This window comes from Podarcis pityusensis (assembly GCF_964106645.2).
Source record: "Podarcis pityusensis genome assembly, chromosome: 13".
Lineage (NCBI taxonomy): Eukaryota > Metazoa > Chordata > Lepidosauria > Squamata > Lacertidae > Podarcis > Podarcis pityusensis.
In genome coordinates, this window is record NC_138038.1 from 9,927,192 (window position 1) to 9,948,919 (window position 21,728).

The 21,728-nt window shown below is 46.5% G+C and overlaps 1 protein-coding gene across 1 annotated transcript; it reads left to right on the forward strand.

Moving 5' to 3' along the window:
- The first annotated feature begins 211 nt into the window (after positions 1 to 211).
- On the forward strand, positions 212 to 20,735 carry LOC308460403 (mucin-17-like). The gene is made up of 11 exons (XM_080976762.1): positions 212 to 1,030; positions 3,986 to 4,099; positions 6,025 to 6,143; positions 6,297 to 6,355; positions 7,527 to 7,681; positions 8,584 to 8,640; positions 12,420 to 12,582; positions 13,461 to 13,622; positions 15,390 to 15,490; positions 17,866 to 17,927; positions 19,543 to 20,735. Exons 1-11 carry the CDS (start codon positions 232 to 234, stop codon positions 19,579 to 19,581), a joined length of 1,830 nt encoding a protein of 609 aa, XP_080832888.1. The 5' UTR covers positions 212 to 231; the 3' UTR covers positions 19,582 to 20,735.
- The last annotated feature ends 993 nt before the right edge of the window (positions 20,736 to 21,728 follow it).

Consider the following 21,728-nt stretch of genomic DNA (forward strand, 5'->3'; position numbering starts at 1 on the left):
TTCTCCTCACCAGTCACCAGCAGCGTAACAGAGAACGTCACTCCAGAGTCCACTGATGCCAGCACCATCTCACTTTTCACAAGCGTGGCACCAGAGGACACAACTTTTTCCTCAGCTATTACAAGCATGGCACCAGAGGACACAACTTTTTCCTCCCCAGTCACCAGCAGCGCAACTGAGAATGTCACCCCAGAGTCCACGGATGCCAGCACCATTTCAGCTTTCACAAGCATGGCACCAGAGGACACAACTTTTTCCTCCCCAGTCACCAGCAGCGCAACTGAGAACGTCACCCCAGAGTCCACTGATGCCAGCACCATCTCAGCTATTACAAGCATGGCACCAGAGGATACAACTTTTTCCTCACCAGTCACCAGCGGCGCAACTGAGAACGTCACCCCAGAGTCCACGGATGCCAGCACCATCTCAGCTGTCACAAGCGTGGCACCAGAGGACACAACTTTCTCCTCACCTGACACACAAAGCACAACTGAATTCATCACCTCAGAGTCCACTGATGCCAGCACCATCTCACCTTTCACAAGCGTGGCACCAGAGGACACAACTTTTTCCTCACCAGTCACCAGCAGCGCAACTGAGAACGTGACCCCAGAGTCCACAGATGCCAGCACCATCTCAGCTTTCACAAGCGTGGCACCAGAGGACTCAACTTTTTCCTCACCAGTCACCAGCAGCGCAACTGAGAACGTCACTCCAGAGTCCACTGATGCCAGCACCATCTCAGCTTTCACAAGCGTGGCACCAGAGGACACAACTTTTTCCTCAGCTATTACAAGTGTGGCACCAGAGGACACAACTTTCTCCTCACCAGTCACCAGCAGCGCAACAGAGAACGTCACCCCAGAGTCCTCAACATATATTACCACCACAACAACAATTGTCACCAGTAATTCAACAGTAGTTAGTGACAAGACAACATCAGAAGTTAGTACTATTATTTCTACCACATCTCCTCCTGCAACACCCACGATCCCAGATACCCAGAGCAGCCACACATCTACTCCTCAAGGTAAGAATCACTTCTTCTTTGTGAATACTGTATTTTTATAAGAGGGTTGTTTTTGCTCCGTCTCCAAAACTGGAACATCAAGATAGCTTCTGAATTGGGTTGCATGGACCCAATCATGAGGGTCCCTCTTTGGATTCCACTTATCAGGCCCCTAGAGGCATTCAGGCGTCTTCCTTTAATACGGTTTCTACCCAAAGAATGAGTGTGTCCTGAATTTTCTTCCTTTCTTCAGGGACACATGCACCTCCTCCGTATCTCCCTCTGTGCAGATCCAATTGGGATTTCTTTCATAATGGGGCAGCCTCATGTAGACATGCCTTTCCCCCACCTTCCTCCACAGAATACCGTATTTTTCGCCCTATAGGACGCACTTTTCCCCCTCCAAAAATGAAGGGGAAATGTCTGTGCGTCCTATGGGGCGAATGCAGGCTTTCGCTGAAGCCTGGAGAGCGAGAGGGGTCGGTGCGCACCGACCCCTCTCGCTCTCCAGGCTTCAGGAGAGCCCCACTGCCAGCCCCACAAGCTCGGGGGACAGCGGGGAGGCGCAGCGCGCCTTTCCCGCTGTCCCCCGACTTGGTTAGAAGGCTGGCGGAGGGCTTCCCCCTCCTCCAGCCCCGCAAGCTCCCAGAGCGATGCCAAAGCTGCACGCAGCTTCGGCATTGCTCTGGGTCCCGTTCTGGGGGCTGGGAGAGGGGGAAGCTCGGGCTTCCCCCGCCCCAGCCCCATGCCTGGGGGGAGAAATAAATCTTTTTCCCTTTATTTCCCCCCGCCCCAAAATCTAGGTGCGTCCTATGGGCCGGTGAGTCCTATAGGGCGAAAAATACGGTACTTTTCTTCTTCTTCCTTGTATCCCCCGTCGCCAATCTTCAATACGATTTCCTGTCTCGGTGGAGCCAAGTCTGGCCTCATTCTCCGCCTCTGTTACCCCAGGGGCTTGAGTGGAGATGCCATAGGTGGGACTCTTCCGTCCATCTGCTGGCTTTGGAGATCAAAGTTTATGTGCCCATGAGCTTTGCCCCCAGCTCTACCCCAAAGCCAATGTGGGACTTGTGTCATGTTCAGGCAATAAGCACACTCAACTCAGACATCCTTGAAAGGGGGTTGGGAAAATCCATGGAGGAGAAAAGACTATCAGTGGCAACTAGTCATGCAAGCTCAACAATTGGACGCAACTTGCCTCTTAGTGTTACCATAAAGCACCAATGCTGCAGCAAGCAAAGGCTTTAGCAGCTCAGCCAGCTGCTTGTGGCTGGAAAGCCAGACAGGATGTTTGTGACTGTTGCCATGGGAACAAAGGGGCAGTCCATTCTGTGCTGAGCACCGGATGTTAGCTCAGTGTGTGTGTGTCATATGACCCGTACTGGATGTACTTGGGAGGAGTTTCTTCTTGCTGTTGTTGAGTGCAGACATGATTCTCTGTACTGATGTAAGAGGCAGAAATAAATGATGTAAATAGTTTTCTGTCTGCTTCTTTCCCCTCCCTGGGGACACCAAAGGGGAGAGAGGAAGAACGGTGTGTTCCTCTCATACATCTGAGAAGAATCGCCGGACCTCGCCTGCTTATCAGCAGAGGTTGGGAGACGCGGGGAGGTCGACAGGAATATCTGCCGGTGCCTACGCTGTGGCACATTCCTCTGACCCAGGCAGAATTCCAACACTTAGTACCAGTTGCAGAACAAAAGATTGCCAGACTAATAATAATAATAATAATAATAATAATAATAATAATAATTTATTATTTATACCCTGCTTCCAGCTGAATGCCTGGATTCAAAAAATGTGGTGATTTGCACACTCTCCAGTGGGAGAGAGCCCCCAGGAGGGTTTAAAAGAGGCAAAGTTAAACAGCAGTATGGAAACAAACTTGAAAGAGAAGTTGCTGAAGTACAACTTATTACAAAACTGAAAACTATGGAGAGACCTGGTCTGAATAGAGATATTGGATTCTTGTCTCGCTGAAGCGATTTTTGGTCACCTGCATACTATCCCTTGCTTCTTCCTGTAGAACTAATTGCAGTCGTTAACAGTCGTCAACAGGTTTACCATACCCATTGAGTCAATCACCCATCTCCTACTACCCTTCTGAGAAAATCCCCTCCCCACCCTCCCACTATATATAAGGGTCTGGTGACTTCTGTTTCAGTGTATCTGAAGATGTGTGCATGCACATTAAACCTTATACCCAGAACAAACTTAGTTTGTCTCTAAGGTGCTACTGCACATTAAAAAAAATAAAAATATTTATTTATTTCAATAGCAGTATGGTGTGGGGTTGTAGGTTGTTAGATCCTTTTTGATATCCTGTTTAGTTTGCTTACAGTGTTTGCGCCCCCCCCCCGCCCCCATCTCCCCTTCTGGCAATGAACAGACCACACACTGTTAAGTACGTTTAAAATGCTTTACTTACAAAATCAAAATGGCTTGATTCATGCCTGCATGGGTGCAAAACACACACTCTTGTTTCAAACATGTGGTCTGAGCAAATTCAGACACCCCTGTTCTGATTGGTTACATGGCTGGAACACAGTGAGAGAAAGGAAGAGAAGCAACTTTGCTTCCTCCCTCAAGGAGGTAAAGGGGTGTGACCTAGATGAGTCTAGGAGCAGACCTCTCTGGTCTTAACCCCTTCATGCACTAACTAGCCCTCCTGCGTAGTTTGACTGCAATCCCCCACACATTCTACTCGCCCATCCTTTAAGCTTGCTTTCCGTGACACGGTGCCCCTCCTGATGTTTTGCACTGCAGCTCCTATCATCCCTGCCCATTGGGCTTGGTAAAGCTGGCTAGGGTTGATGGGAGTTGGAGTCCACCACATATGGAGGGCGCCAGGTTGGGGTATACTGATTTAAGCTGTGAGGGGCAGTTCCCCCTGTCATTTTAAGGGATTCTGTTGCGGTGGGTGGGGTTTACTTCCCAACATTTCTTCTTTACCGAGATTGCTGCTCTCTCTTCCAGCAAATGAATGTGAAAACGGAGGAACATACGATGGTGTTAAGTGTCTGTGCCTTGACAATTTATTCTATGGGCCGCGGTGTGAATTTGCTGCTGATGAGATCGATTCGGCTACATGTAAGTAGAAGCGAGAGCTGCCTGACCCTATTCTTCCAGTCTAGTAGAAACTCCTGCCCTCTGCAGTGGCTTTTGTATTGAGAAAAACCAGGGCATCAGCAAACCCTCCAACACCCCTCAGATGAAAACAGGGACATTTCTCACTCCCTGCCAACTAACCCTCCTTGGCCCCCCATATTTTTTTGCCCCTTCCCCAGAGCATATTCTATCAGAAGAAGGGCGAGTGCCACAACCACATAGCTAAAGGTAAAGGACCCCTGGATGGTTAAGTCCAGTCAAAGGCAGCTGTGGGGTTGTGGCGCTCATCTTGCTTTCAGGTCGAGGGAGCCGGCGTTTGTCCACAGACAGCTTTCTGGCTCACTTCTGGCACAACGGGACACCGTGACGGAAACCACAGCGCACAGAAATGCCGTTTACCTTCCCGCCAGAGCGGTATCTATTTATCTACTTGCACTGGCGTGCTTTCGAACTGCTAGGTTGGCAGGAGCTGGGACAGAGCAATGGGAGCTCACCCCATCGTGGGGATTTGAACTGCTGACCTTCTGATCAGCAAGCGCAAGAGGCTCAGTGGTTTAGACCACGACAGCAATGGGAAACAGCACATATGCCCTCCTCCATCCTGAAAACACCCTTAATCCCTAATGCCTATGCCTCAGAGCTGGTGCATCACACGGGGCTGGACCTTGGATGGAGCAGCAAGGAGATGCCCCCTTGCCGCTGCCACTTGGGACAAGCGCCAGCTCATTGTCCTCCCCAAGCTCAGCAGGGGAAATAGGGACATTCTGGGATCAAATCAGAAGCTGATACGGTTTTCGTAACTCCGGGACCATTCCTGGAAAATGGGGACATTTGGAGGGTATGGATCAGGTGCTCCTCCTTTCCCATGGACCTGAGCTGACCAATTCTAGAGTAGACATGTTTTTAATCACATGGCTAGAGGCCCCCAAGATGGGACTCTAAGATGCTGGCAAAAGCTTCTTCACTTTAGGAGGACCAATTTACACAATGTTAAAGGTCAGGCTTTGGAAGCTGCTCAGAAGCTGCTGGATCGAACGAGTGAAGACATGCCCAGCTTTGACCAATAAACTGGAAGCGAGATTGCAGGTTATGTGGGAACGTTGTGGGTAACAGGAGAGGATATATTGATTCATATTATCCTTCCTGACTTGCGCTAGCAAGTTTCTTTATACAGCAGAGTGTGTTTCCCTTTTGCGCAGCAAGAAGCGGGTTGCAGACTCGTGTGAGTCTCTTAAGATAATAAGCAATTCAGTCTGGCTTGCCCAGATTGAAATACGTTCTATTATTCCTGGTAAGACTCCTTTGATCCCTCTTAAAAGAATAAAGACACAATAGTCTTATCCATAAGTAACAAACAGTAGTTTTACTCATGATCACAGTGTGATCCCTGAAGGCAGGCTTTAGGCTTAAAGTTACAAATATGTACAAACAGGTCTACCCCATATGGGAGATAACTTAGGGACTGCTGGCTGACAGTCCAGGTGAAGCAGGAAGGAAGCAGGACGAAAAATAAGAGAGGTGGCTACGTGACTTGGCCTTTTACCAGGTCTGGAAAGGTCGCACCCACCTAACTAGTCACATGCAAAAGCAAGGATGCTCCAGCCAGGTGTAACAGGAAGTTCAACTGGCTGGTCCAACATTCCCCATGCATGTTCACTCTAGGCAAACAGGAAATGTTGTACTTGACTGCTCCAGAGGATTACATCCCACAAGTTACACAGACCTTGCCTTCAGCAGTTTAAGTAGAAATAATAATTTTTTAAAAAAATCAAAGCTGTTGGCTGATGTGAAGAACCTGCTGCTCTTGCTACCGGCACAGGGACTGGCTTTCAAGGTTTGACAGCTACTTTGCTGGAAAGCTCCTGGTCCCTGCTGCTAGTGGGTCTCTCTCTTTCTCTCTGCTTTAGTAAACGTGCCTGTGGAATTTGCTGCCAAGGTGAAGATCACCAACAGGGGGTACCTAAAGGAATACGATGACGCAAACTCAGAAGAGTTTAAAACACTGGAGGCAGATTTTAAGAAGGAGGTAACCATGAGTCGTTGGCTCACGCACATGCATCTTCTCTTGCCATTCTCACCTGAAAAGGTCTTTCTCTTTGTTTATGAAAATATTTCTGTTTCATGCCTTTTTTAATGAAGATATTCTGTGTTTCCCCCACCCCCACCGCCGACATTATAGATGGGACAAATCTACAAGAATGTGGACGGATACCGTGATGTGATGATACTGAGCGTGAAGTGAGTACTTGAGGCAGAGACCAGCTTGCGAGAGAGATATACAGTGGTACCTCAGGTTACATACGCTTCAGGTTACATACGCTTCAGGTTACAGACTCCGCTAACCCAGAAATAGTACCTCGGGTTAAGAACTTTGCTTCAGGATGAGAACAGAAATCGCGCAGCAGCGGCGTGGCGGCAGCGGGAGGCCCCGTTAGCTAAAGTGGTGCTTCAGGTTAAGAACAGTTTCAGGTTAAGAGCCAATCTGGACATATAATTCAGTTATGCATACTTTTAAAAAATCTATCGATTTTATCTATATAGTATTGATAATCCTAGAATCGTAGAGTTGTAGAGTTGGAAGGGACCTTGCGAGTCATCTGGTCCAACCCCCTGCAACGCAGAAGTCTTCACCACAACCCTCAGATTCAGAGTCTCATACTCTGCCAACTGAGACGCAGGTGGCGCAGTGAGTTAAACCACAGAGCCTAGGACTTACCGATCAGAAGGTCGGCAGTTCGAATCCCCGTGACGGTGTGAGCTCCCGTTGCTCCTGCCAACCTAGCAGTTCGAAAGCACATCAAAAGTGCAAGTAGATAAATAGGTACCACTCTGGCGGGAAGGTAAACGGCGTTTCTGTGCGCTGCTCTGGTTCACCAGAAGCGGCTTAGTCATGCTGGCCACATGACCCGGAAGCTGTACGCCGGCTCCCTTGGCCAATAAAGCCAGATGAGCGCCTCAACCCCAGAGTCCGTCACGACTGGACCTAATGGTCAGGGGTCCCTTTACCTTTACTCTGCCAACTGAGCTATTATTGTACAGTGGTACCTTGGGTTAAGAACTTAATTCGTTCCGAAGGTCTGTTCTTAACCTGAAACTGTTCTTAACCTGAAGCACCACTTTAGCTAATGGGGCCTCCTGCTGCCGCCGCGCTGCCAGAACACGCTTTCTGTTCTCATCCTGAAGCAAAGTTCTTAACCTGAAGCACTATTTCTGGGTTAGCAGAGTCTGTAACCTGAAGTGTATGTAACCTGAAGCGTATGTAACCCGAGGTACCACTGTACTATTTTATTTACACTGGATACACAGTCTGTTTGAACAAAAAGAAGCAGCCCCCCCCCCCCATTCTTATTATCAAACCACAAAATGGCGGCTCAGCATCTGAGATGTACTCCCTCCACTGTTGTTTTAGCAATGGCAGCATCGATGTGAACTTCACGATCATCATGGAAATCAATATGCCGAACAACGTCAGTGCTATCGATAGAGAGATCGTCAACCGGACACAGGAGCTCGTGAAGCAGTTGGAACACGCCAACGCCAGGAACTGTAGCCAGCAGGACAAAGGTAAGTTCTGAAGAACAGAGTTCCAGTTTTAATATTGCTTCCCTCCTCTGAGCAAAGTTCCAGGGACTTAGCTATAAAGTTTGGTTTCCTTAGCATCAAATAACACCAGAGACTTGTGGTCCCTTTATGAACAAATATTCAGATATGTATATATTTTTGGCCTCTGGGAACTGATACACAGTGACGTATCTCTTGGTTACATCAAGAAAGGACTATTCACTGTTGGAGAGAGAAGGTTTGGGAAGAGATTCTTGACCTTTCTTAGCAGAGTTAGCACTATGGTTGATTGCTATGTGAAAACTTGGTTGGATTTTACATCTGCCCTCATCTACCTTTAAACAAACGTTTCCAGTGAAAGTACTTAGGCTAGAATAAATCACAGACACCTAGCCGATCAGTGAAGTTTTTACTTACAGAGTCCCAGTAGTTCCAGTAAACAAGTCTCATCCATCGGCAGTAAAAGTAATGAATAAGAAAGGTTCCAAACGATTTAAAAAAGCAAAGAACTTGGCCTCATTACAAAAAATATAATGCAGTCTTTGTGTTAGCAAAGACACGCAGGCTGTGTAAATCTCCAAGCTAGGGAGATTTACCCATGTGTGTTTTGTTGAGCTGGTTTGAGGTTTGCTCCGATTTAGCACTAGAAAGCAGGCGGGCTTTTCCCTGGGAAAGGACCGGAGCAATAGGAAAACTGCTAAGACCCGTGTATTTGATTTAGAAAGTGTGGTTTAAATGGAAAACTGTTTTCTAGGCAAGCGACAAGCAGAGGTGTGGATGAGTCCTGTCTTTGTGACACACATTAGATAGTTTAGGGTGTGCAGGGTAATAATAATAATAATAATAATAATAATAATAATAATAATCTGGAACTGAACAATGCAATCTTCTCCTTCTTGCTCCAGACTACTGTTTCCGTGTTATAGAGTCCCCCGCTCTGGTTAGAAATTTTTCGGCAGAAGGTGAGTACTAGATATGGGAATGGGAGGGTGAAGGGAGAGTCTCTTCAAGTCCCCTTATGTTGCATTCGCAGTATTGTCCCCATAGCTGAGGGAGTGGGGAACCTTGGGCTGCAGGGTCAAATGTCTCAGGCCTCTCTTTCTGGACTCTCGCCCAAGCCACAGCCACTCCCCTCAAGAAATAGCCCTCATAAACCCAGATTCAAGTGTTCCTTCAGTGCTTTCGTCTGGCTAGGATGTGATAATACCATTTGCTTTCCTGGACAGAGAAGTGCAGGCCGTGCGCATATAGAGAAACCTCTGTCCTTTGCCTGGCTGGAATGTAGCTTCCCCATTCAAGGGCAACAATCACATCTATGGCTTCTTTTTCTTTCTTTCTTTTTATTATTATTTTATTTTGACAAAGTAATAATCATAAATAAATAAAACAAAAATGTGCACCCCGCCACCGAGACCATTCCATTGTAACTATCCAACCTCCCAAAATTTCAACACCTCTTGTGATGGTTTGACCCCTTTCCGTTTTAACAGTACAAATTCTACAACCACCTTCCATATCTCCTCAAAATAATTTATCCTGCATATTCCTAATAATAATAATAATAATAATAATAATAATAATAAATTTATTTATACCCCACCCTCCCCGGCCAGAGGCGGGCTCAGGTCGGCTAACACCAGTAAAATTACAGTAAAATCATAACGGGGGACGGGGGACGGGACCCAATTTAAAATACAGGTTAAAATGCAATTTAAAATGCAGCCTCATTTTAAAAGTAGCTCACAGATCAAAACCATAAGGGGAGGGAAAACATAAGGGTCAGACTGAGTCCAAACCAAAGGCCAGGCGGAACAGTTCTGTCCTGCAGGCCCTGTGGAAAGATGTCAAGTTCCGCAGGGCCCTAGTCTCTTGTGACAGAGCGTTCCACCAAGTCGGGGCCAGTACTGAAAAGGCCCTGGCCCTAGTTGAAACCAATCTAACCACCTTGCGACCTGGGACCTCCAAAATGTTGTCATTTGTGGACCTTAAGCTCTTCCACGGAACATACCAGCTCTTACCTTAATGGCAGGTGTTAATTTGTCACTGATAGCTATATCCCACACCTCTTTATACCATTCTTCCATTTTATATTCTGCTTGCCCCTTCCACTTCCTGGCTATCATAATTCGTGCAGCTGTCAATAAATTTGTGAGCAAGTCCTTCCTAGCCTGCGAACTTTCCACCCCGGCGTAAATTGATAATAATGCAACCTCTGGACTTTCGGTCAGCTTTAACCCAGTGATTTCTGTTATCTGCTCAAACTCCCTTTGCCAGAAAAATTGTACATATTTACACCCCCACCTCATGCTGGCTTCCTGGCATCCCCTCCAACATAACACAAAATATTCCTTGTTTATTTGATTTAATCTGACTGGTGTTAAATACTACCTCCAAACTAATTTGTAATAATTTTCTTTTATTATTATATCTATGGCTTCGCCAATTTTTGCTTCAGGCCCCGCCGGCTACTGTCATGCAGCCTTCAGAATGTTTCCCACAAGGCAATGCAGCCCTTGGGACACTGAAAAGTGTCTCCTCCATCTGCCATTGCCTGTCCATTCAGAGCAGACACAGCCGTGTCTAAACCAGTTGTCCTTAGAAAATGCCAATGGAAGCAGGTAGCCTGCCCTGCCAAGTAGAATGCATTTTATCACCTGTTGTTGTTTAGTCGTGTCCGACTCTTCGTGACTCCATGGACCAGAGCACGCCAGGCACTCCTGTCTTCCACTGCCTCCCGCAGTTTGGTCAAACTCATGCTGGTAGCTTTGAGAACACTGTCCCACCATCTCGTCCTCTGTCGTCCCCTTCTCCTTGTGCCCTCAATCTTTCCCAACATCAGGGTCTTTTCCAGGGAGTCTTCTCTTCTCATGAGGTGGCCAAAGTCTTGGAGCCTCAGCTTCAGGATCTGTCCTTCCAGTGAGCACTCAGGGCTGATTTCCCTGTTGCTACTCAGCTTCAAAAAACAAAACAAACAAAAAAAGTGTCCCAGATTCATTGAAAAAAATCTGAGATGCAAGGAGGGAGGTGATGATGGACAGGACAATGTCACCAGCATCAAGTACCGTATTGGCCTGAATATAAGCCTGACCTCTCCCCCAAATTCCGACCGTGTGGTATGCAGCCAGGAGCTCGGGGGGGGGGGGGCGAAGCGGTGCCTGCCCAGTGCGTAGTCCCCCCTCCTCTCCCCCAAGGCCAGGAAGGGATAGAGTGAGGAAGGGGAAGAGCCCCTTGCCCAGTATGCAGCCAGGAACAGCAAGGAATGGAGCGACTTATATTCGGGTATTTTTTCTTTTTCTTTTCTTTTTTTCAAATTTTTCAAATTGATTTTCCACCTTTATAACAGACATAACATGTAAAAACACACAAAAGAAAAGACTAAAAAGAAAAGAGAAACAAGAATATACACTCATAATACTTCTAAAACCCAATTTAAATTTCATTGTTAACTGACTTCCTCCTAACTGAATTTCATTGTAACAGCTCTCTAATATCCTCTTTCTAATAAAATTAACTCCTTCAATTTACTATCTTCTTCTCTTTTCATAATAATGAAATCCATAATGTATTACAATTCATTCTTACTCTAATCCTAAGCCTATTTGATACTTTCAAGTAACTTCTAATTATCTTATGTTACAATATTTAGCTAAATAGTCTTTAAATTTCTTCCAATCTTCTTGGTACTCCTCTTCTTTCTGATCGCAGATTCTTCCAGTCAGGTCAGCCAGCTCCTAAAAGTCCAACATCTTCATCTGTCATTCTTCTACTGTTGGTAGTTCTTGAGATTTCCAATTTTTAGCTAGTAGCAGTCCTGCTGCTGTAAGGTAAAGGGTAAAGGGGACCCCTGACCATTAGGTCCAGTCGTGACCGACTCTGGGGTTGCGGCGCTCATCTTGCTTTATTGGCCGAGGGAGCCGGCGTACAGCTTCCGGGTCATGTGGCCAGCATGACTAAGCCGCTTCTGGCGAACCAGAGCGGCGCACGGAAACGCCATTTACCTTCCCGCCGGAGCGGTACCTATTTATCTACTTGCACTTTGACATGATTTCGAACTGCTAGGTTGGCAGAAGCAGGGACCGAGCAACGGGAGCTCACCCCGTCGTGGGGATTCGAACCGCCGACCTTCTGATTCGCAAGTCCTAGGCTCTGTGGTTTAACCCACAGCGCCACCCGCGTCCCCTGCTGCTGTAGTGGCATGCAAAAACAATCTAACATCTTTTTTGGGCAGTTCCAATCCTATTATTCCAAGTAGGAAGGCTTCTGGTTTTTTAATAAATGTATTTTTCAACATTTTTTTCAGCTCATTATAAATCTTTTCCCAGAAGTCTTTCACCTTAGGACACGTCCACCACATATGATAAAAAGTACCTTCTTTTTCTTTACACTTTCAGCATAAATTATCATTTGTGTGGTAGATCTTTGCTAATTTTAATTTTTTTTCCTCCCCCCCCCCCTCCAATTTTAAAGGCGCGGCTTATATTTGGGTGCGGCTTATATTCAGGTCAATACGGTATCCCACCCCTGAGACTGGATGTCATTGACAAACCCATGCTCCATGTATCTCTCTGCTTTTTAAGATTTCCATGAGTGCTCCCAGTGATTGGTCCGGGTTATTCCACCAGGAAATCTCTCATTTAGGCACTGAAAATAGACTTTCTAAGTTTCAGCAAACTGACTTGTTATGCCCCTTTGCTTTGACTTGCGCCAAACGACCAGATTTCTTCCTTTTTTTCTTTCCCAGATTATTGCAAAAATATCGTCAAGCCTCAATATGCAGCCTACTATTATGCCGATATGTCCACGGGAACATTGCGCTGTATTACCAACTGCATCAAGGGCACAAAGATTTCCTGGAACTGCCACTATGGAGAGTGTCGCCTTCGTGAAACAGGCCCCGAGTGCTTGTAAGTGGACAGGCGGCGGGGGCGTAGCAGAAAACCCCCCCAGCTCCAGGCTCTTCAGACCACCCACTACTTAAAGCTTGAAATAATGACCCCTATACCTGTCTGCACTCACACACACACACACACCCCATTTCCCCCCCACATGTCCTGCAAAAGTTCTCGTTAGCACGTTGTTAACTAAATGTAGGGACACAGGTGGCGCTGTGGGTTAAACCACAGAGCCTAGGACTTGCCGATCAGAAGGTCGGTGGTTCGAATCCCCGCGACGGGGTGAGCTCCCGTTGCTCGGTCCCTGCTCCTGCCAACCTAGCAGTTCGAAAGCATGTCAAAGTGCAAGTAGATAAATAGGTACCACTCCAGTGGGAAGGTAAACGGCGTTTCCGTGCGCTGCTCTGGTTCGCCAGAAGCGGCTTAGTCATGCTGGCCACATGACCCAGAAGCTGTACGCCGGCTCCCTTGGCCAATAAAGCGAGATGAGCGCCACAACTCCAGAGTCGGTCACGACTGGACCTAATGGTTGGGGTCCCTTTACCTTTACCTAACAAAATGTAAACATAGCAAAATTTGCACGCACCAACTGGCAGAGAAAGCGGGGGGTGGGGGGCGCGGTGGGGGCGGGGGGTGTGGTCCGCCCTGGGTGTCATCCCTGAGGAGGGGTGACATCGGCACGCCGCCCCCGGGACACTTGCCGCGGGCAACGCCCTCGCGGGATGATTATCGCTGATATAATGTGGGTAAGAGAATGCATGTGTATTGGGACATTTCTAGACGAAGCATGAAGGGACACCAAACGCTTGCAGATGAAGATGTCAGTGGCCTCAAGCAGGTTGCATGCTAAGGTTTGGGGTATAGCAACCTCTCTATCTTTTCCCTCACAGGTGCAGTGATATGGACAAGTTTTGGTACACAGGAGATTTTTGCGAGACACGCTTCCAGAAGAGTGAGGTGGGCCTTGGTATTGGGCTCGCCATCTTGTTTGTGACCAGTGCTGTCCTGGCTTTCTTCCTCTTCAGAGCCATGAGGAAGAAATCTAAAGAGAGGTAAGAAACACAAGAGTTCCAATGGAGAACTTGGTTCACTGAGAGAGAGAAAGAATGATGGATGAATCTATCATTCTCGGTTTCTCTCAGTTTATCCCCCACCCTGCCAACTTTTTCAGTTCTTGCCTCATTAGTTTGCAATATATATATATATATATATATATATATATATATATATATATATCCCCATGTCCATTTTTGCAAGCAAATTCCCCGTATATAATGGTTTTTAATATACAGTATTTTCACCAGGGGGGGAGGATACAGTATTTTCACGAATATAAGCATTTTCGTGCACAATTTTTCACAACACACTTTTTTACGTGCTTGTTTCAGTTCAAGAACTGCATGGAAAATTCAGAAAACAGTGGGGGGGGGGTTTCTGAAGGGCTGCTGTGTTTTAGTTCACACATTGCCCTGCGTAAATGTGAATTGTTAAGCGACTTCACATTAATACAGTGGTACCTCGGTTTTTGAACGTAATCCATTCCGGAAGACCGTTCGGCTTCCGAAACGTTTGAAAACCGAGGTGCAAAGGACCGCCTGCAATTTCCATTGAGAAAATTGAAAAAAAACCACACAGGGGAAGCCGTTCAACTTCTGAGGCGCGTTTGAAAACGGAAGCAATTACCTTACTTCCAGGTTTTTGGCTTCTAAGACGCTAGAAAACCAAGATACCATTGTATGTGAACTGAACAAAGTTTTCTCTTGAGTTAGAAAAGGCCCAGGTTGTCCCCGGATCTCTGAGAGGGACGTGCAGGAACATTAACAGGGCTATATTTCTGGGTTGTGTAAATGGGACTGCGAATAGAAAGAATTGAAAAATTGGGCTTCTGAGGCTATTGCAGGAATTTATGTATAGGTTGGGGGGGGGGTTGCCCCTCCAGCAGATATCATGCACATGCAGCCCACTACCAAAACCAGCACAATCACGTTTGTGACTTTTGTGATTTGTCCCCACAAAACACTTCATCACAGTTTCTTCCTATCTATTCAAAGGGCCTCTGCTGCACGATACCAAATGTAAGAATTCACTGATAAATGTATCTATGTACTGGCTCACTTCATATAGACATGTGAGCTCAGCTACTCAGCAGCCCCTCTGCCTGAGTGATAATCGCTGGCATCCTGATACCTGAGTGCCAGACAGGTATTGTTATTCCAGAAATAACAAACCCAGATGAAGACAAAAGGGTGTGATTAACTTGGCTGGGAAACAGGGAAATGTAAAGATTTTTTTTGTTACACTAGATGGGTGTTTGGTGGAGGGCAAGGAGAACCATAGGGCAGGGTCCAGGATGCTCAGATTACTGCCACCAGACCTCCCCTTTCATGCAACCGTGATGTATGAGTGATGTAGTTTGGAGGGGGGGTAACATGGGGATTATAATAAAAGTTTGGGGCTATTTTATTTGGGGCTTCCATCTTGTTCCACCTTGTGGCAGGTGGGAGTCCTGTCGCGACAGTCTTCAATAAAGACCAAGCCTACTGGCTGCTGTTTAGCTCTGGTATTCCTGGCTGGTGTCCTTGTTTTTTGTCCAAGGGAGCCTTCAGATTTCTCCGTTAACAAGGCAGAACATGGAGGGTGTGGTGATGAGGAAGACAGAGGGACAAGGACAGACCACCCGTTAGGTAGAGTGAGGCTGCTGCCTCAGGTAGCAGAAGCCCTTGAGCTGGCACCCCTATGAGAGGGAGAGATAGAGACAATGTGCAATCTTTTCCAGGAGGCGTCATCCTAGGAGTGACCTGTGCATATTGTCCTTGCAGCTTCCTTGACGGAGAGGAGCTCTGGTATGTGGAGGATCAAGAGGAAGAGTGGAAGCCTTCCAAAGGCCTGAGCATCGTGAATAAAGCAGCCTGCGAGGATGGTAATGATTCATTATGTTATAAGAAAAACTGCTCCTTTTCCCTTATGGGGTATTCCAGAGCCCCCATAGAGTCCTTAAGTGGGTTCCCTATTGGTAAGAGAGAATAACAGAGCCCAACCAGAGTACAGTCATACCTCATGTTACGTTTGCTTCAGGTTGCGCGTTTTCAGGTTGCGTCCCGGAAGTACCGGAAAGGGTTACTTCTGGGTTTCACTGCTCGCGCATGCGCAGACGCACAAAATGACGTCACGCGCATGTGCAGACGTGGCGAATTGTGACCCGCGCATGCACAGACGCGCAGTCACAGGTTGCGTTCTTTTCAGGTTGCAAACAGGCCTCCGGAACGGATCCCGTTTGCAACCAGAGGTACCACTGTATATTGAGAAGCAAAGCAGCTAGCAAGGCTGATCTTTATTCAAGGAACTGTTGCAACAGGGTCCCCACTCGTCACACGCAGGAGAGAGGAGAACCCGGAACAATGTTGCGCAAGCCCTTATATAGTCTCTTGAAACTGCCCAACCTGTAGCTCAAGACCACCCCATATATATATATATATATACACACACACATCACAGAAGGAGGTGGGTCTACAGCAGAAATCCTGTTTGCAAGGATACCTGATAATGGTTCCTGATTGCATTACCTGGGCAGCCTGGACATTCTTTGGTGATGGTTAATAATTTAGTTCTTGAATCCAGGTCACAGGCTCACCCTAAGGTAAAGATAAAGGGACCCCTGACTATTAGGTCCAGTTGTGACTGACTCTGGGGTTGCGGCGCTCATCTCGCTTTATTGGCCGAGGGAGCCGGCGTACAGCTTCTGGGTCATGTGGCCAGCATGACTAAGCTGCTTCTGGCGAACCAGAGCAGCGCACGGAAACGCCGTTTACCTTCCCCCTATTTATCTACTTGGATTTTGACATGCTTTCGAACTGCTAAGTTGGCAGGAGCTGGGACTGAGCAACGGGAGCTCACCCCGTGGCGGGGATTCGAACCACTGACCTTCTGATTGGCAAGCCCTAGGCTCACCCTATTCATACACAAATATGCCCTTAAGACAGGATTTGCAAGCAAAAAGACAATGGGAAGGCTTTCCTCATTTGCCTCCCTTACCTCAGAGTTATATCTGAGGTCATTGGGAGAGTCCAAATGGCTTCAGGATTGCTCTCCCATACTATTTCAGACACATGGTTCATATATTTAGATATGTGTGCATTTACGAATATTGATTCTGTATTTGAGACCTTAAAATTCTTATAACAATTATGCCCTCAGCAAGGCGGTATTTGCAGCGTGATATCTTGCTGGCCACAGGCCAGGACCAGAGGCATAGCATGAGGGCAGGAAGGAGGGGGATGCGAACACCAAGGGCCTCGTCGGCCAGCCGGACTCTCTCCTGGGCACGTGGGCAGGAAGCGCAACATGACCCCATGAACTCTCCATGCCCTGTGCCTGCCCAGCGGCATTGGCGGTGATGGCTGGGTTGGCCTGGCAGGTTTTGTTCACCCTCCACGCCTCGCCTGCATTCCCCGCTGGCACGCACACCCCGGGTGCCAGCAAAGGACGCAACACCACCGGCCAGGACTGTCTTCTCAGAGCTTTGGCTCAAAACTCTGGTGCAATGCAGCCCCAAAATTTAGAATCATAGGGTTCGAAGGGACCACGAGGATGATCTAGTCCAACCCCCTGCAATGGAGGAATCTTTCCCCCAATGTGGGGCTCGAACCCTGTGATTAAGAGTCTCCGTCTCTACCGACTGAGCTATTCCCTTAGGGAGGAAGAAGTGAGAACCCTCACTGTGTGCCCCCAGGAAAGGCTGTGTAAGAGGCGGAAAGGGGCTTTCTGGGTTACGGCCAATAAATCATTCCAATACTCTTGCTGCTCTTAAATTAAGAAATACAGTGGTGCCTCGCAAGACGAAATTAATCCGTTCCGCGAGTCTCTTCGTCTTGCGGTTTTTTCGTCTTGCGAAGCACGGCTATTAGCGGCTTAGCGGCTATTAGAGGCTTAGCGGTTGTTAACGGCTTAGCGGCTTAGCGGCTATTAGCGGCTTAGCGGCTTTAAGAAAAAGGAAACAAACTCACAAGAACTCGCAAGACGTTTCGTCTTGCGAAGCAAGCCCATAGGGAAATTCGTCTTGCGAAGTGACTCAAAAAACGCAAAACCCTTTCGTCTAGCGAGTTTTTCGTCTTGCGAGGCATTCGTCTTGCGGGGCACCACTGTACTAATACTATGTGGAAGGAGCGTTGTTGTTTTTTGTTTGTTACTATGACATGCATTTTTGTGTATCTGTATTGTAAACAGCCCTGTGATCCTTGGAAGAAGGGTGGTATACAAATAATGATAATAATAATAATAATACTCTTTGTTTCTTAGGACTTGAAGACAGAAAACAGGTGTTCAGACCAACTCTTGATGCAGTAGATACTGAAATGCAGGTACGTACAGCTATAGTTTCATCTTGGGCAGATTTTTTTCGGTTATCATCTCCTGAGATCAATCGACAGGTGATGATTGTGTAGACAGCGAAAGCAAGCATGGAGATCTGCGCCATTATGAAACATGAGAGACGTAGTAATAGCCATCGGTCAACATATGAATCATTGCCAGCACCAGTTACTATTTATTAAATTTCTATTCCGCCCTTCATCCGAGGATCACCGGGGGGAGGGGTGTTAAAATGTAGAAACACAAAAATACATAACATAGTAACAAACAACACACACGCCACACAGTTCGAAAGGCCTGAGCCATTTGAGTCTTTATAGGTCAAAACCAGCACTTTGAATTGGGCTGAGAAACTGATTGGCAGCTGGTTATATGATTGGCAGTCAGTTATATGCTCAAACCATCTTGCCCCGGTGAGCAACAAGGCCACTGAAGCTTCCGAACCGTCTTCAGAGACAGCCCTACATATAACACTTTGCAGTAATCCAGCCTAAGGGTTACCAGAGCATAGACAAGAGAAGTTAAGCTATCCCGGTCCTAATAGGGCACAACTGGACCACCAGCTGAAGCTGATGGAAGGCTATTGAGGCCACCTGAACCTCAAGCAACAGCAAAGGTTCCAGGAGGACCACCCAAGCTATCTTATCTGCTACTTCAGAGGGAGAAGGCAACCTCCCATCCATCTGGTCAAGGGAATCGCCCACTGACAGTGCCTCAGTCCTATCTGGATTGAGCTTCAGTTTGTTGGCTCTCATCCAGTCCATTACTGAAGCAAGACAACGGTCTTGTCACCCCTCCCTTAAAATTGCTGAGCCCCTTCTCCATATTAATTAGCAAATGTGGCAGTAAAAAGGGAGGGTATTTCAGTTCAGACTTAGCTGTGTGATGCAAATACGGAAGTGATTAGGTTTCGTTTTTTCTATAAAAATAAATAAATTTAAAACGACAATTCCAAACATCAATTTGTTTTTTGCACATCTCCTTTGTTAACAAGCTCTGTTGATTCCACAGATCCAAAATCATAATTTATAAAATTTCATAAACTGTATGCATGCCAAAAATTGATAAAAGTATCCTAAATGTGTATAGCTTTGTCATGCATATCTTGTACCCCTTACATAAGCAATAAGCTTGCCGTCGTGGCAAACTCATACAACTTTGATTCTCATTCAGCAGTTGTGGCAATTTTATTCTGCCTCTGATATTTTGCAACGATCACAGGCAATATTCACTCTGTTAAATATGCAGCTACTTTCGAAGTCAGGAAGAAGCAGAGTTTCGCGTTTCTTCTGGTTTCAAATGAGCTCTGCTTTTTCATGGACCTCACAACACACTTTATGTTAAGTTGTGGGCGAACATATCAGACGACACAGCGATTCTTCAAACAGCTCTTGTTTATTCACAGGCCGGGACAGAACTGAACTGAAGGGTTCAGTCAGCCTGCTTATATAGAGCTCCAGTACAACGTTACTGTAAGAACTTTCTAAAACTATCCAATCACTGAACGTCACTTTCGATCCCTTATTTGCATAACTATCTACAGTATCCCCCTGCTGGCCCAGGGTGAGAACTTCAGTACATAACACTTTATACTTCTCTTTGCAGCTGCAGTTCCAGAAGCCAGAGATAACAACCCAGTGTTGATTCCCACCCTGGGACTCGTTTCGGATAGTTCCCTCCAGGAGCTGAGGTGAATGAAGAAACTTAACACCCAACGGATCGCAACTGGAAGCCCACTAACAGAAAGGCGGGTCTGATGGGTGGCAGTGGAGTTCAGCATGCCAGCTTTAAAAAATTCTTCTGAAACTGTTTCCTGGATGAGACTCTCAGCCTATTATGAAGAAGACCACTCTGCTGAAAACAGATCCGTAGAGGAACCAACAAAGAGTACACATGACTGTTTGCACAAAAAAGAATCCATAAACTGTGCTACAATCCATGGAGGGAAGGAAACATCATGGAGTGGTTCATTCGATATCCCTAAGCAATATATGTTGGAGTCCTCATCTGTAAATTACATCCAGGTGTGGTCAACCCATTTTTGTGTGTGCCCCCAATACACCCCTCCTAATTTGCCATTTTTAAAAAAATGCAGGGTGATTCATAACGATACAGTTTCAACGTGCTATAAAAAAAGAAGAATATATCTTACGTCACCTGTAACAGAATTGTAGGGGAATGTTGAAAGTTTTTTTAGAAACAGTCACAGATGTTCTTTGTGTACACCCTTTGTCACATGACACACATCGAACCAGTAATCCCTTTCTGCCCAAACGCGACTCACCCTACGTGTTGATTTTCCCAGGCTTCGTTGAATGGCGGTGCAAGCACTATCGACGACTTCTTCCAATACACACGGTTGTCCAGCACTTCTAAGTTTGCACAGACAACCCATAGATTCAAATCTAATATATCACCATCAATACCTCACTCTGGAACTGATTTTAATTTATAATATTAATCTTTTTGGGGGTTTTTTGATTTCCTGTTTTTAACTCTGCCTTTTATTGTTACCTTTAATATTTGGTTTATTTTTTCGTAAAACGAGAGATTCTGTTTGCAATTAAGCAGCACATGCATTTTACAAAAGAAAAGAATTTAAAAGCATGGCAAATTGTGTGTGTGTGACATTCAAATTCCTTTTGTTGGGGAGTTAACTGTGTACCAGGCGTGTGGGGGTGAAAAGGCGGCTTTTCAGAAAGCCACATGGATCAATACACCATGTGGGGCATTTTGGAAAGATTAAATAGCCGCCACCAAAATCAGATCTTTCTTTGGCAAATAAAAGGAGAGAAAAAGGACAAGGAATGTGACAGATGGAGGGTGTTCTATCATTGTGTGTGCCAAGCATTATAGCACTTTAGCCATAGTTTTGGTCTGCCAAGTAACAGCTTTTAGGTAAAGGTAAAGGGACCCCTGACCATTAGATCCAGTCGTGGCCAACTCTGGGGTTGCGGCGCTCATCTCGCTTTATTGGCCGAGGGAGCCGGCGTACAGCTTCCGGGTCCTGTGGCCAGCATGACTAAGCTGCTTCTGGAGAACCAGAGCAGCGCACGGAAACGCCATTTACCTTCCCTATTTATCTACTTGCACTTTGGCGTGATTTGGAACTGCTAGGTTGGCAGGAGCAGGGACAGAGCAATGGGAGCTTACCCCGTCGCGGGGATTCGAACCGCCAACCTTCTGATCAGCAAGTCCTAGGCTCTGTGGTTTAACCCACAGCGCCACCTGCGTCCACACCGCCACAGCTTTTACCTCGCTATTATTTTTTTATAAATGTTTTTTAAATAGAATGCTACACAGGGTGGTTGTATGGATGAATGCCTTAGAAATGCTTGTATTTATGATAAAGTGTCGTTTCTTGGACGAGAAGCGTGCAATAGGGCTAATAGGATACTTTGGGGGGACGGACTTTTCCTCCTTTCTGCCTCCAAGCTGCGGCCCCTAAAACGGGCATTCCTTTCCCATGCACACCAAATTTCAGGGGATTTTCCAGACATGGCAGAAAATGATTTAATTGCTGCTGGTGGTTTTTGTATGTGTGCGTGTGTGTTTAAAGTTCTGAATAGAGATTATGTTTTTCAAGGTGTTTTGTTTTCAGATTCTGTAAGCAATTAAAGTATTTATATTGCACCGTAAACTTTGCTCTCAGAGTGCTGTGCTTTTTCTTCTTCTGTCCATAAGCAAAAACATACCTGCTTGCCATTATAACCTCTGGAATCAGTTGTTGTTGCCATACATCGTATATGCCGTTGCTCCTGACGACGGCGCATAAATTGCACCCGGTGCGC